Source organism: Triturus cristatus, chromosome 12 (genome assembly GCF_964204655.1).
Source record: "Triturus cristatus chromosome 12, aTriCri1.1, whole genome shotgun sequence".
Lineage (NCBI taxonomy): Eukaryota > Metazoa > Chordata > Amphibia > Caudata > Salamandridae > Triturus > Triturus cristatus.
Window position 1 is genome coordinate 224,383,952 of NC_140595.1, and position 15,335 is coordinate 224,399,286.

A 15,335-nucleotide genomic window follows, 5' to 3' on the forward strand; every position below is an offset into this window, starting at 1 on the left:
GTTGATTCCCAGAAGGTACTCCGCTAGAATGATGGACTTTGTGGAGGACAGCACACCTCCAAATGCTCTGGGCCATCTGCGAGAGTTGGGGAGACCAAGTGCCCCCCTGTTTCTGAAGGCAATACATTGCTGACATGTTGTCCATCAAGACCAGAACAACCTTTTCATCAGGTGTGGTATGAAAGCCTTCAACGCTAGCTGAACGATTGGAAGATCCAGGTAGTTGATGTGGAGGACCTGGTGTATGAGTTCCCACTAGCCCTAGACAGACAGATCCTGTAGGTGTGCATTCCACCCGGTAATGGAATGGTCCTCCGCGGGACTGGGTCGAGTAAAGGCCACCCCTGCAACAGATTGTTGGTCTTTCTCCAGTGCACAGAGTGACAAATGCGGCAGCCAAAAAACACTAGATAGTCCCAATGACCCTGCCCTTGAAACCACTGTTGAAATAGGTATTCCTGCAACGGATACATGTGCAGTCTGTAATGGAGTACTATAAAAATGCAGGAGGGTATCATGCAAAAGATGTGCATGACTGTCCTGACCAAGAACTGCTGGTCTGGTAGGAAAAGAGGGATTAGTGTTTGAAAAGTCTGGATTCTGGCTGGGTTTGGATAGCCATGCTAACTACTGAGTTGAGCATTGCCCATAGGTACGGTTGGATCTGAAGGGGTTGTAGATGGGATTTGGTGGCATTGATGGTAAACTGTGAGTCGTGTGCTACACTCTTACCTGCAGCATCTATAAGCTTACTCTCCTTGTCTGGTGAAGGGGCATCACCAGTAGCCTGAAAGTTTGTCCTCTTACAGGCTGTGTTGACAACCAGGGAGTCAGGTGGGAGCTGCCCACAAATGTAAATGGAGTCAGTAGGGCAGGCCTTGAACTATATGTCCACCTTGGGAGTTATGACCCTAGTGCAGACAGGGTCTTGAAATATGCCAGTCATGTGGCAGAGCATGCTTCTGAGCATAAGAAGGTACTGGGTGCACGCTGGAAAGGGGGACACGGCAGGGCTGTCCCCTCTCTCCTCTTCTTTTCGCCCTCTCCCTAGAACCACTCGCGGCCTGGATAAGGCAGGATGCTGCATTAAAGGGCATAGCATGGGCGGAGGGGTGGGAGGATAGAATATCCCTATACGCTGACGACATACTCCTTTATCTCTCCAGGCCGCGAGGGTCGATAATAGTGGCACTCGACATACTGGCTAGTTTCGGTCGCAATTCTGGATTCCGGGTCAATTGGGCCAAATCACATCTATACGTCCTGCGTGGGAACCCTCCGAGGCTCCCGGACACTTGTCCTATTACGGTGGCAGAGGACGGGTTTAAGTACCTGGGAGTCTACATCACCGCAGATAAGGCCCAGCTATACGAGCACAATCTCAAGCCGCCGCTGCATCGGCTCCAAAGAGAGGCTAAATCCTGGCAGCACCTGCCACTGTCCTTGCTGGGCCGGGCAGCCCTATTTAAGATGCTAGCGCTTCCTCGGTTCCTCTATGCGCTGCAAAACTACCCGGACCTGGTCCCGAACAGCTACTTCACGGCTATCGAGGCCGCGCTACGCGACCTCCTCTGGGCCGGGGCGCCCCGAATCTCGCTGGCCAAGCTCACACTGGGGTGGTACGATGGCGGTATAGCCCTCCCCGACATCCGTAAATATTATTGGGCGGCCCATTTATCCGCAATAAACCAAGGGACTTATGGGGACGGGAACGATCCAGCCTACGCCATGGATAGATGGCTGCTTCCCGGGGGGAACTACGAAATAGCACTTTACTCGAGACGAGGTCTACGTAGACTCACCGGACCCATGCTCCATTCGGTACAGATTTGGCGCACCGCGCAGAAGAAGCTCGGTTGGTCGGGAGTCCTCACGATGGCCACGCCACTTTGGGCCTCCGAAATATTGGGCAATCTGGGACGCACCAAGGGGTTCCGGAACTGGGACCTAATTGGCATCTCTCAAATTAAGGACATCTGGGGCCCTACAGGGATCCGCACGTTTGCGCAAATGTGAGAAACATATGAACTGGCGCAAACCGAATACTTTAGGTATTTGCAGGTGCGTCACTCCCTACAGTCGAACATCCCCCCTGAGACCAAACTGCCACCAGCTTCCCCGCTTGAGGACAGGTTGCTAGACGGACACCTCACGGTACACGCCATATCCCTCACCTACAAAAAACTTATTAATAATCCCCCCGATATGCTTATCCCCCTCAGAGACAAATGGGTGGCCGAAGGACTAGAGATAGATGACTAGGAGTGGCTTTATGCCTTGGCTTCCCCGCGTGAGGTCGCAATATCATCCCGACTGCGGCTTATCCAACTGAAGATTTTACATAGAGTATACATCTCCTGCACGAGACTTCACGCGATGGGGAGGGCGGACACAGCGCTCTGTAGGAGGGGATGTGGTGGCACAGGTACCTTCTTTCATGTGCTGTGGGGCTGCCCGAAGATTCAGAGGTACTGGCGAAGGGTGGTGCGGTGTATGGAGGAGGTGTGGGAGGTGGAAATTCGCCCGGAGGCTAAGAGGTGCCTCCTCAATATATGGGAGCCAACGGACCTGCCACCAAAGGGGAGGCTCTGGGTGACGCTCGGGCAAATGGTAGCGAAAAGGAACATAGCCAGACTCTGGGGAAGTTCTATTCCGCCCAAATTGTCAGACTGGAACAGGGATATGGACTGGTGCATGCTGCGATTAAAGACCGTCTATGTGGCGAGAGGGTGTCCCCGTAAGTGGGTCGAGGTGTGGTCCAAGTGGAATGATTTCAGGGGGGCATTTGCGTGCCTCCATCCGTCGAACAGGCAGACCCCGGGGATGTGTAGTATTCCACCGCTCTTGACGCTCCGAGGGCTCAGATAGAGATGCGTAGGTCGCACCACCGGGAAGTGGAAGGCATACGGTGCGTACAGTGTGGGCCGTTAATTAAAAGGGTTGGGGGGGGGGGGGGGGGGGGAGTTTGACTGTTAGGTACCTTTACGCCTGTTGGGGCACCTGCCTATGTTGAAAAGTGGTTCTAAGAGAAACCGAGCCCTATGCTCTTCTTCCCTACAATTTGATACACTTGTTTATTAACGCCGCCGTGCCCCCGGGTTGACGGCACAGGGCTGTGTTATTTGGCTACACATACAATATCACCTCCGCGGCCGGCCCCTTGGGTTGTAGGCTGTCAGCTGTGTACTGTGTATCTCTCAATAAAGGTCTTTTAATTTAAAAAAAAAAAAAAAAGAAGGTACTGGGTGGAGCGGTGGCTGGAAGAGAGGGTTTCAAAGAGGAAGTCTTCTTCCAAAGGCTCAGTGTGAAGATTCACTTTATGGAAGGAGGCAGCCTACCAATAAGTTCCCGATAGGACGTGGAATTGTCTGACTGGGAGGGGCAGGAAAGGTTTAAGTTGGGGTCAGCATCCCCAGTGGGTCTGCATCATAGGAGTCCCATGGATCGCCCTACGGAGGACTGTCAAATGTGTACCCCCCCCATCCCCATGACCACCTGTGTCAAAATGAGGTGATCCATGAGGTGCAATGTCAAGGGACTCCCTGAAGAAGCAGGCGGGGAAGGTTGAGGAAGAGATTGGGTTGATGTATGCGTGAAGGGTAAGAGACAGGTAACCTTGTCCATTTTCCTGCTGTGGGTTTGGAATGTCCAAGTACTCCTCGAACGCCAGCTGACATTTGGCGGGTTGTGCAGCCGCAGACCCCGAAGGGCGGGCGAGGATCTGGCCCGTGTGGGGATGGGTGACCAAGTGTCTTTGCAGAGCAAAAATCTCCTTTTGATGTTTGTGGAAAATCGGTTCCACAGTGCCGGAGCCGAGGTTGGATCTCTTTTGAAAGGTACGTCGGGCTCAAACAGTGATAATGTGTAAAACGGCTCCAGGCCTGCAGCGCTTTTCCCAGGAGTTCCAAATGTATAAGAAATTCTAAATACGGGAACAAGCTGTCTCTCTTTATTTGTGGCTGATTATATTTTAGTTCTGTCAATTGATGCTCAACACATTAACCATGCAGATCTCACTTGTAGTGCTTTTCCCAGTAGTTCCATATGTATTCTACTTCTAAACACTGTAAAAGGTTATGTGTCTCTATCTGAAGCACATTAGCTCATGTTTCTGTCAATCTTATTTATGGTGATTTTATCCAGTGGATCCCCTCCTACAGATCTTCTACATGTCATTACAGAAACAAAAAAATTACTTCACTCTTTGAACGTTAATCAAAACATTTAAAAGAAATCACACTTCAACATACATCATGTGCGTTCAGCTTCTGAATTTTAATGTATGGGAATAAAAGTATAAGAAATTAGTTAGCGCACTATAATGCACATGCAAATTTCAAGATCAAACTAAATCCAAATCAGAGGTGAGATGCGGGAAACACCATGATATGAATGAGAGGATGAAAAAACAGCAACAGTAAAAATAAATACTCAATTAAAATTTTTTCAAAAACACACATGCCTACTCCTCACCTGGGCGTTGGCTCTGTAGTGGAGACAGCACGGTGCATGGTCATGGGTCTTGTGAAGTACACCAGGTAACCTGTACAAACAGAAGCAAGATTCCGGACATATGATATAAACCAGTGCATAATGGAACCCATTAGAAAGATTACAAAAGAAAATTACTCTTTTTATTGAAATTAAATAACCAAGAACAGTTTATTTCTTGGCCACTGCCTTATTAAACAAGCATTTGCAATGCAATCAGTCTCGCCTTTGGGACCTAATATGTATTTAGCTATGCAGCACATTAGCCTGGGTGCTGAAACATCTATTTATTTTTAACAACTTGTAGAGCGCTCAAATACCCATAGGTGTCTCGGCGCTATGCGCTGGAAGGGTATGCAAGAGCTGGCGGGAAGCCTATTGGTTAACAAGCCAGGTTTTAATTTGTTTTCTAAATAATATCAGCGTGGGAATAGCCTTTAATCTGCAGGGGAAGATAATTCCACAGTTTGGATGTGGCAACTATGAAACTTCTGTCACCCCAGTTGGCTTTCCTTGTTCTGGGAGGGATCAGAAGATTGGCATCTGCTGAGCGCAGAGATCTGCTGGGTGTGTAAGCCCGAAAGGCTTTCTTTAAACATTCTGGTCCAGTAACGTGAATTGCCTTATAGGCAATACAGAGAGCCTTGAATTTCGTTCTGCTTCTTATAGGCAGCCAATGAAGCTGTCGCACCACATTGGATATGGGCTAGAACTTGGGGGTACCCAACAGTATCCTTGCGGCTGCGTTCTGTACCAACTGCAGCCTGCCAAGAACCCTTTCTTGGGCATTGATTAAAAGGCTATTGCGGTAGTCAACCTTCGACATGACCAGAGCACAAATAAGCTTTCTCCCGGTACTGGCTGGGACGAAAGGTAACAGCTTCTTTATTATTCTTAAAACATAAAAAGATGACGAGACCACTGCGTTAGCATGATGTATGAAAGATAATTTATCATCAAAGATGACACCCAAGTTTCTGGACTTTTCAACAGGGATTGGGGCTACTCCCAAGTTCTCTGGCCACCAGGTTGGGGACCATCCGGGGGCAAGGTTACCAAAGACCATTACATCTGTCTTGGCTGAGTTTAATTTAAGGCAATGATTAGACATCCAGGTACTGATGGCTAATATTCCATCATGAAAACTGCGTCTCCATCTTTATGCAAGCACCAGTTGCATATCATAGGCATATGACGTGAGACCCATCCAGAATGATTTAATTACTTTTGCTAAGTCAGTCACGTAAATGTTGAACAATGTCGGACTTAGCGACAATCCTTGCAGAACTCCACACGGGAGTGAGAAAACTGGTGAGTTGAAGTCACCCAAACTGACTGACTGGGTGCGATTTAACATGGAGGGAAAATAAGCACCAAACTGCGTGACACGCCAGGTATGGGAACACATGGGGAGAAATATTGTCTTTCAGCGGGAAATGGTATAGTCCAAAGCTCTGTTTTCAATATAAAATCAGGGCCTTCGGTGGTCATATAACTAAAAATACAAGATTTGAAAAAAATATTATTGTCTACGGGTGCTCATGGAAGACAATTTCTATGGACTCGAATCTAGAGAATGCTAAAGTGATTCTGGTATTTTACTGACCTCTGATGGTCGTTTTCTATCAAGAAAGTTAAATAGAGGCAGTTGCCAGAAACATTTAAAAAAAAGAAAGTCCCTCAGCAGAAAGCACTTTTCACTGACCTCTACTGGTCGTTTTCTATCAAGATAGTTAAATATAGGCAGTTGAACAGAAAAAAAAAACCCTAAGTGGAAGCAGACAAGTCCTAGGACTGATCTCCAGAGCCCACAAAGTACATACACATATAAGTATATACTAAAGTATATAAAAGAGGTCTCGAATGCTCGACCTAAAAAAGATTTAGTCATGTTCACTAATGGCCTCCCATGAGGGGTTCTCAACACAGCTGCCAAAATAATGTATACTTGTTTCTAGTCCACATGTGTTAGACCTGGCTTTTACAGCAGGTTTATCCCCAGATTTCTTGCTTTGTGGCCTTCTGTTTCTGATCTGTTTTTGTTGGTTTTATGACTCTGGGCAGTTTACCACTGCTGATCAGTGCTAAAGTGCATATGCTCTCCCTGTAAATTGTTATGGATTGGTGATTCCATGATTGGCATATTTGATTTACTAGTCAGTTCATAGTACAGTGCACTGTGTGCGCCCAGGGTCTGTAAATCAAATGCTGCTAGTGGGTCTGCAGCACTGATTCTGCCACCCACATAACCAGCCTGTAAATGTAGCCCAGGCCTGCCACTGCAGAGCCTGTGTGGTGTCTAGTACTGCCATGTCAACCTGGCAAGTGCACCCACTTGCGAGGCCCTAACCTTCCCTTTTCTTGCATGTTAGTCACGCCTAAGGTAAGCCCAATGTACCCCTGTGGGCTGGGTGCAGTGTATGTGAAAGATAGGGCATGCCCTGATGTGTGTGGCATGTCCTGATAGTGAAATACTGCCAATTTCGTTTTTCACTATTGTAAGCATATCTGTTCTCATAGGATAGAATGGGGAGTTTGCTTATAACATCTTATAAGCATAACTGCCCCTGGAAACTTGATAGGAAAATAAAGTTTAGTATGCCTGAACTCAGAATGTTAAAATGCATCATTTAGTGAGGGTGATTTTTACACTCTGTGTTTGAAAATACCACTTTTAGAAAGTAGGTATTTTCTTGCTTAGCCATCCAGTGTACCTCTGCTAGAATGTATATTGACTGTCTGGCTTTGGAGTGACAGGGGCTAAAGATGTGCAGTGGCTCCAGAGTGTCTGGATGAGTCAGCGCTAGGCTGAATAGGCCTGGTCTGCATTTGGAGTGGTGGGAGGAGTAGCACCTGCACCATTTTGTGCCTTCCAAAATGATGGCTCCGCCCCCCTGTGGTGTGTCTGGAGCCAGGGCTCACACTGACAATGGAGGTTTCTGTGCACTTGCAAAGTGCCTCCCAGAACTGGTTTGGGCTGGGCTCAGAGCCCTGGGCCAGGAAAGAACAAAGAGATCTACTGTATAAAAAGAGGGGTCCAGACCCCAGACTTTTAGATCACTTCTGGGAAATCAAGAGGAATTTTTGCCAAGGAAAAGAGCTGGAGAAACGGAGGAGGAATACTGCCCCTGTGCTGTTTGCTGTCTGGGGTTGACCTGCAGTGGCTACTTTCTGCCAAGGAAAAGGAAAAGGGACTTTGCTGTTTGCTGTGTCCCCTGCTTGAGGAAGATCTCCAAGGGCTTGAAGAAGAGCTTGCCTCCTGTTCTGAAGTCTCAGGGACACAAAGACTTCACCCCCAGCTCACCTGAACTTCCTTGCTGGGAGTTCTGACCTGCCAAGAGGTGCCTGTAGCTGTTCTGGGCCTCTGGAGGTTGTTCTGGCTGTTAGAAGCTGGAAAAGCAACACAATAACAAGAAGCGTGATGCATAGGCACCTGTTTCCGATGCATCACCGGAGAAATCGTTGCAGCGCCTGCCCGCGGCTCAAGATATCGCTGCATTGAGTGCACTGATCTTCGAAGCCCGAGATCACTGCAATGATTCCAACGCAAGCTCTGCTGTGCAGCTGCAAGAACCCACGCATCGCCCCGGATCATCGTATCGTTGGGGGACGCAGTAAGCAACCGACGCATCAACGCCCCACACAGGTAAGAAACTGAAGCATCGCCTCTTCTCCAGTAAGGAACCAACACTTGCGCATAAGTAAGGAACCAACGCATCACCTCCCCCGGAGCAAGGGACCAACGCATCACCTTCCCTGAGTGTAAGGAACCGACGTATCACCTTCCCTGTGGCCTTTTTTGTTTGTGTGCGCAACGCATCCAAGGTACTTTGTGTGAGAAGCGTTGCATCTGCAATTTGCTTTGAACTGAACTATTTCTACCATTTAAAAGTCATTTTTTTATTACTGTATAGTGGCTTTTTGTTGTTTGGTCTTGCTTGGTTTAGATAAAGATTACTTATTTTTCTAAACTGGTGTGGTGTCCATTTGTAGTGTTTTCAATGTATTACTGTATGTGTTCACAAATGTTTTACACACTGCCTCTGAGATAAGCCTGTCTGCTCTTGCCAAGCTACCAAAGGGGTGAGCAGGGGTTATTTTAGAAGTGTGTTCCCTTTACCCTGACTAGAAGCAAGGGTCCCTATTTGGACAAAGGTACCTACCTCTGCAGACTAGAGACCCCCATTTCTAACAACATGTTATACTTTAAGGCCCAACAGCCATCATATCTCTTCTGTTCTTAAGCATGACAAACATTTTTAACACACACCTAGTTATAATGACTGATAACTATTCTACACCACCAAAACTGAGAACCGGTGTCCAGGATTAGATCACTAAGTAAATGCACTTGACCAACCTTACCTGCACCACAGAACCGGGCCCCGGATGTTCGGGGGAAGGGTATATTGGCATCCTGGTAAGACCCGTAGGCGTTGGTGACCCGGGCAAAAGTCGGAAGTGGAGGAGTCACACTGTTCTGCAGGGCATATGGGTTACTGGATGGATTGTCTTCTTGATTCTGAAACACAAAGGCTACATTAGGGCCTTTTCGCCAGCTTGTTTTTTCACATTGGCAGAAACATTAAGTGAAACTACGAGTGGCAGAAGGCTAGATGTAAAGAAGTAATGGCACGTATGCACTGGAACCTCTCAAAGCAAAGAACATGGCTAGTCCTTTGTGTGCCCTAGCTGCTCGCTTTATAATAAAATTAGACCCAACGTTTGCAATTGCTTAAAAAAGTATTTCACTGAAATTCAAGTGGATTAAAGAACGGTTGTTGTGCAAGGGCATTCTATATTCAAATAGAAGACTGGGCAGACAATGAAGAGCTGCTGCACACTGTTGTAACTTCACTGCAGAATACAATCAAAGACATTGGACAAGGCTGGGATGCTAGGTGTACAATATTTTTACATTTTCCAAAGTTGGCATGAATTAGCACATTCTGGTGGAAGAGCAAATAAACACTGGGGTTTGCAGAACTGTGAAAGGGGGCCAGTTATACCATGCCCGCATTGTTAGGGAGAAACGTTCTATGACAGTAATTGGCAGGGCACAGACATTTATGTTTGTATGGACAGGGTTCTAGGAACAGCTCAGGAGGAGGATGAAAGGATAGCAAATACTTTTTAACCTAAAGGGATCAGGCAGAAGTCCATGAGATCTGTGCGGGGCGAAAGAAGGTGGCAAGGCACTAGGTACTTTGTAGATCTAAAAAGTGGGCTTTGGCTCTTCCCACAGAAGTAGTACTCTGTCCCCTCATATAATTGGCTGCTTGATATATCATTCTGTCTCCTAGGGAGTTACGTTTATTGCAATACATAAGGAGCTATTGTAGATCTTCAAAGTACATGCAATTATAACACATTCAAGTCTTTAACTCATTCATGCATGCATGATATACATAAATCAAGTGTTTTTCAAAATGTTATTACTGAATCCTTATTTCTTATTTTTTTTTGCCTGTGCTTGAGCACCAGAACCTGAGATGGTTGTTTACATTATTTCATTAGAATCTGCTCACCCCAAGATGTGTTCCTTTTATCAAGATCTTTTCCTGATAACAGAACAGTAAATCTCGTTTGGCCCTATGAGCACTGGTATACCAACCTACCAGCTTGAAAAGTGGTATTGAGAACAAGTTATGGCCCAGCGTACCTGGAGAGAATTTGCGATAGTCAAATATCTCACAGAGACTGTCAGGCATTTTGATTTATTGCTGCGAGTTACTGGTATCTTTTCACACCAATTATGTGCATACAGGAAACCCACACCGATATTTTAAAGGCCTCATTTATAGGCAATTTTAGAGCAGAATAAATGGAATATTTTCGCAGATGTGAGAGTAACTGTAGCAAACAAAAATGAACGGGATGTAAACATTATGTAAGCAGTGGACATGGTACATTATGAGTGATTCCTACATGTAACCCTAGCAAATAAAATATATTAGCATCAACAGTCTGCTTCTTCATGTGGGTTATTGATTTAGATGCCATTGCGTACATCAATGTAATTATTTTCCAGTCACCTGCTTGGCTCCAAGACAACGTTGAATAGTGTCTATGGGCATGTTTGTTATAAAATGATGGCATTGGGACAGTTACACAGAGAACTGCTCCGTTGGTCCGGTAATCTGAAGCTGCGCTCTCTCGCTCTCGCAATGAAAGGCTGTAAACTATCATTTTATATCAATCATACCGTTTATTCAGGTAACAATGTACCCTGTGATTGATGATGGAAGGGGGGAAGAAAAGCAAGAAATTTCACTTATATGCATGTCGGAGCAGCAGTATCTTTCTCTAAGCATCAAACATTAAATATGCAAATATATATAAAAATATACAAAACATTCAATACAAATAATAATCAAAAGTGCATATGAGCTAATCAATGGTTGCAAACAAATAATGACTTATATGGCAGATCTTCATCGTGGCTTATCAGCCTCGGTGAGAGTCACCCAAGGGGGAAGGTGCACCAGCTGTTTCAAGTCAGAGAGGGGTGTCAGGCAGGGGTGCATATTGGCACCTCTCCTCTTTACACTATATATAAACGCCTTGGACCCAGCCCTGGCCAATGCAGTGGCGGATGTACCACGTGTAGGAGATACTAAGATCCCAGCTCTCCTATACGCCGATGACGCCGTGCTTTTGGCGCGTTCAGGGGTGGCTCTTGATAGACTATTGGCCTCTTTCGGTGACTTTATGACTTCACTAGACCTGAAAATTAACACCCAAAAATCACAGGTTATGATCACTGGTCAGGCCAGTAGGAAAAAGAAATCTAAATCCTTTTTTTGTCTAGGCCACGAGGTCAAAAGGGTCCCAATTTTTACTTACCTAGGGGTCATTTTTGATGAGAAAGGCACATGGGGCCCGCAATATAAATATAAAGGCAATTCTGTGGCAAGATCGGCTGCAGCTATAGTTGGTTTTGCCAAACGGTTGGGAGCTTGCCCTCTGGAGGCCATTCTGAAAGTTTATAAAGCTAAATCCTTGGCAATAGCCACATATGGCTCCGCCATTTGGGGCTACACTAACATCGACACCATACAGAGGGCGGAAAACAAGTTTTTAAGATCCTTGCTGTCTGTTCCCTAGTCCACACCCACTTTCACAATTCACTCAGAACTGGGTATGGGGTTTGTTGTAGACCTAATCAAACTGGCTCCTGTCATATGTTGGTTAAAAACTTGGCTTAACCAGGAAATTCCTCTAACACACCTGATACTCAAGGATTGTCTTGCCCTGGATAGAGCCCATAGAATCCCATGGTTGGTATACGTCAAAAAGATGCTGGCAATAGTAGGCAGACCAGAGCTATTTAACTCCCCTGTCTGTATTTACAAGAAGGATATCCTGGAGATCAAGACTGCACTACTGACACGATTTATGGTCGAGAGGGAGGACTTGGAACTAAAAAAGCCGCTAGTGAGAAGGAACTATGGGTTAATAACTGTTCCTGGCCTTGAACCTTACCTGGCATTTGTAACCAGCCCACTTCACAGGTCTCTCCTAATTAAATTCCGTTTAAATCTAATACATTTTGTGCTAGGTTTTTATCCCACATGGGCTACCCCTGATAATGCTACCCCATGTGACTGTGATAATTTTTCCTGTCAAGACACACTACATTTTATTATGTTTTGTGAACATTATGCACAGATTAGGACAAAATACTTGTTACCCTTACTTAAAGGGGCTGGTTTCGTCCAGGTGTGACCAGCGCTTCTGTTCTTGCAACTTCTGCCTAACGTTACTATTGCTTTTTATGTAGCAAACTTTCTGGTTGCAGCTGTTTGCATCAATAAGAAGCGTGTCCGAGTACGGCCCAGTCTTAACATAACTGACGTGGTGTGACGGATGGTGGTCTTTTGTCATGGAGCATTCTATCCCTGTTAGACTTTTAAATTTAAATTTTATCTTTGTATCTTATTTATCTTTTTTAACTCAGAATTGAACTTTAGAAATATGTTCTCTTCAAACTTTTTAAATTTTGATAATGTCATTCATAATTATCTTTGTAATTGATGAATTTTTGCCCTGTATCTGATGTTATGTGACTATCTGTTTGTATTGTCTCTTTTTATGATCTTTAACTGATCGAATAAAAGTAATTAATTGACTGACTGACTGACTGACTGACTTATATGGCCGGAGGCTTTGATTAGGAAATACACCAATTGACAATATGGAGCGCTACATATAGCATTTACGGTTAAACACTTGACACCATTGGAATGGTGGTAAGCATACATGTAATTACACTAAAGCTGATTATATGTCAACACATATGAAAGCATATTGATAAATGATCAGACAAGGCAATGGCCTTATTTCTAATTCACCTATGCAGAAAGGTGCACAACGGACTACACATTCAGGAACCAAAGATGGAGGCAAAGAGTAGCTACATGGGAAAGAGCAACAGCAGTTACACCCTTTTCTTTTTAAGCTGAGTTCTGTGTAACAAACATGCCTGATAACTCCAAATCCAAAGTATCAAAAGTAGACTTGATTATCAAAAGTGATGTTGAAAATTAAACCATGGAGTCGATGAGACTGCATGAAGTGCGGTTGTTGTGAAAGTTTCCAAAGATGTGAAGAGTGTAGTTGACCACACGTTGATAAGGCTTCAAATAAGAAGCAGATGAGCAAGTCATTGGTGTTGGAGCCACACCAAGAGAAACAGGGGCTGGAGAACTAGGACCTGATGGACTTACTCATTATATCAAGGCGCATTGGGAATAATTAACTGTGAGTCAAACAGGAACATCAGAAACCCTTATTAGAGAAGGATACAATGTCACACCATAACAGTTTACAGTCTTTTGCACAGTAAGTTGATAAACCTAATTTTATCACAACGTGAGACATTAATCCTGAAAACACACCTACCATTTTCGAGTAGAGCATGGTATAATTGGATAACAGATGCATGTGGAGCACACAAACTGGCAAGCAAGGCCTGGCTTCATCAAGTTACAAAAGCTGTGTGCTGTGATCAGATGACAGAGTAAATGTCCTAAAGGATTATTAAAAGAAGAGATGTGCGAAGTGGTGACGGGGAGAAAAAGTTCCATGTATCAACCGCTGTAAACACAGATCATCAGCTGGAGTAAAAGGTGTCACTGTTATTGGTTGTACAACGCTGCGTCTTTTTTTGTGAAGCACTGCTCACAAAAAGTGAGATTGTAAGATGCAAAAAGTGCAGTTTCGTTAAGGAGGAATAGGGGCACCCTATGTGATTTAACTAACTACAGAGTCCAGCAACTCAATCATGTGCTTGAATTTGTTCTTTACATATTTAAAATGGGGAACATACTCTGCTTCCATTCCAATCACTAAACATTCGGAGATTCTAGACGAGTTTAAATTTTGTTATACTTCTCTATATACTCCAGAATCTTCTCCTGATTCCATAGACGCACAAAATTATCTTGCTTCCATACAAAAGCAATTTCCCATAGATGTTAATTTTTCTTCACTGGAGCAAGACATCTCCAAAAAAGATATTTCTCACACCGTAAAACTCCTAAAGACGGGTAAAGCACCAGGTCCTGATGGATTCCCAGTAGAATGTTATTCTCATTTTTCCAAAGCTTTACTTCCCCATCTGTTGTCCATATTTTCATATTTTATTTCTTCTAAAACCTCGTCCGGTACTTTTCAAGAGGCTCTTATTTGTTTGATCCCTAAAGAAAGGAAAGATCCCCATCTATGTAAAAATTACAGACCGATTTGGATTATAAAATATTTGCTAAAATACTTGCTCTTGGTTTACAACCTATTTTGCAATCTATTTGCAAAGAACAATCTGGCTTTATTAAAGGACGCAATATCTCAGATAATACCCGCACTTTCTTCAATATACTGCATAATGCTCACAAATACCCACATTCTCTCGCAGCTATCTCTTTAGATGCAGAGAAAGCTTTCGATCGGATGGATTGGTCTTTTATTTTCCATACTTTATCTTGGTTTGGTTTTGGTCTCAAATTCATTTCTTATATTTCCTTACTATATACCTCCCCCAAAGTCACTATTTTTACCATTGGTTCCTTTTCTGAACCTTTTACATTACAGAGAGGTTTTCGACAAGGCTGTCCTCTCTCCCCTCTTCTTTTCATCCTTGCTTTGGAACCGTTTCTTGCCAAGATCAAACAAAATCCTAATGTACATGGTTTCCAACAGGATAAACTTCATGTTAAATTGAGTGTTTACGCAGATGACATTCTCTTATTTTTATCTAAACCGCAACTTTCCATTCCAGCCTTCATGGCAGAAGTTAATGCCTTCTCCGCTCTTTGTGGATACAAACGAATCATGATAAATGTGAAATTTCACCCTTAAATATCTTTTGTTTTAAGCAAGATTTTCTTTTTACTAACTTCTCGTGGAGCTCCCAACAAATTAAATATTTAGGTCTCTTATTTGCCCCTTCTATTAAAACAACACATTCCCTAAACATGACCCGTCTTTACTCTACTCTATCTACTTCCACGAATAAATGGCATCCTCTCTATTTATCTTGGTGGGGCAGGCTTGATACTATCAAAATGATGCACGCTCCCATCATTTTGTACATGATCTCAGCTATCCTTCTTAGTCTCCCTGCATACTTTTTCAAAATAATTAATTCTATCCTTTCAACATTCTTATGGAATAAGAAGAAACCTCGTATGTCCTTAGTTAAACTAAAGCGCTCAAATGCTCAAGGTGGTGTTAATTTTCCAGATTTTTAGCTCTATCATAACGCCTTTCTTCTTAAACAACTCTTTAAATCATTAAAAGATTCTACCCCTAACCCCTCTCCTTTATGGAAGGATTTAGAACAT

General features: G+C 44.2%; 1 protein-coding gene across 4 annotated transcripts in view; it reads right to left on the reverse strand.

Annotated features, from left to right (window-relative positions):
* WDR59 (WD repeat domain 59) overlaps nucleotides 1-15,335 on the reverse strand; it is a 766,237-nt gene that overhangs the window by 312,961 nt on the left and 437,941 nt on the right. For all 4 annotated transcript variants that reach the window (XM_085636815.1, XM_085636817.1, XM_085636814.1 and 1 more), the window contains exons 16-17: nucleotides 8,857-9,013; nucleotides 4,474-4,543 (exon numbers count right to left, since the gene is read on the reverse strand). In XM_085636815.1, coding sequence (XP_085492941.1) covers nucleotides 4,474-4,543; nucleotides 8,857-9,013 — 227 coding nt within the window. The remainder of the gene's footprint in view (nucleotides 1-4,473; nucleotides 4,544-8,856; nucleotides 9,014-15,335) is intronic.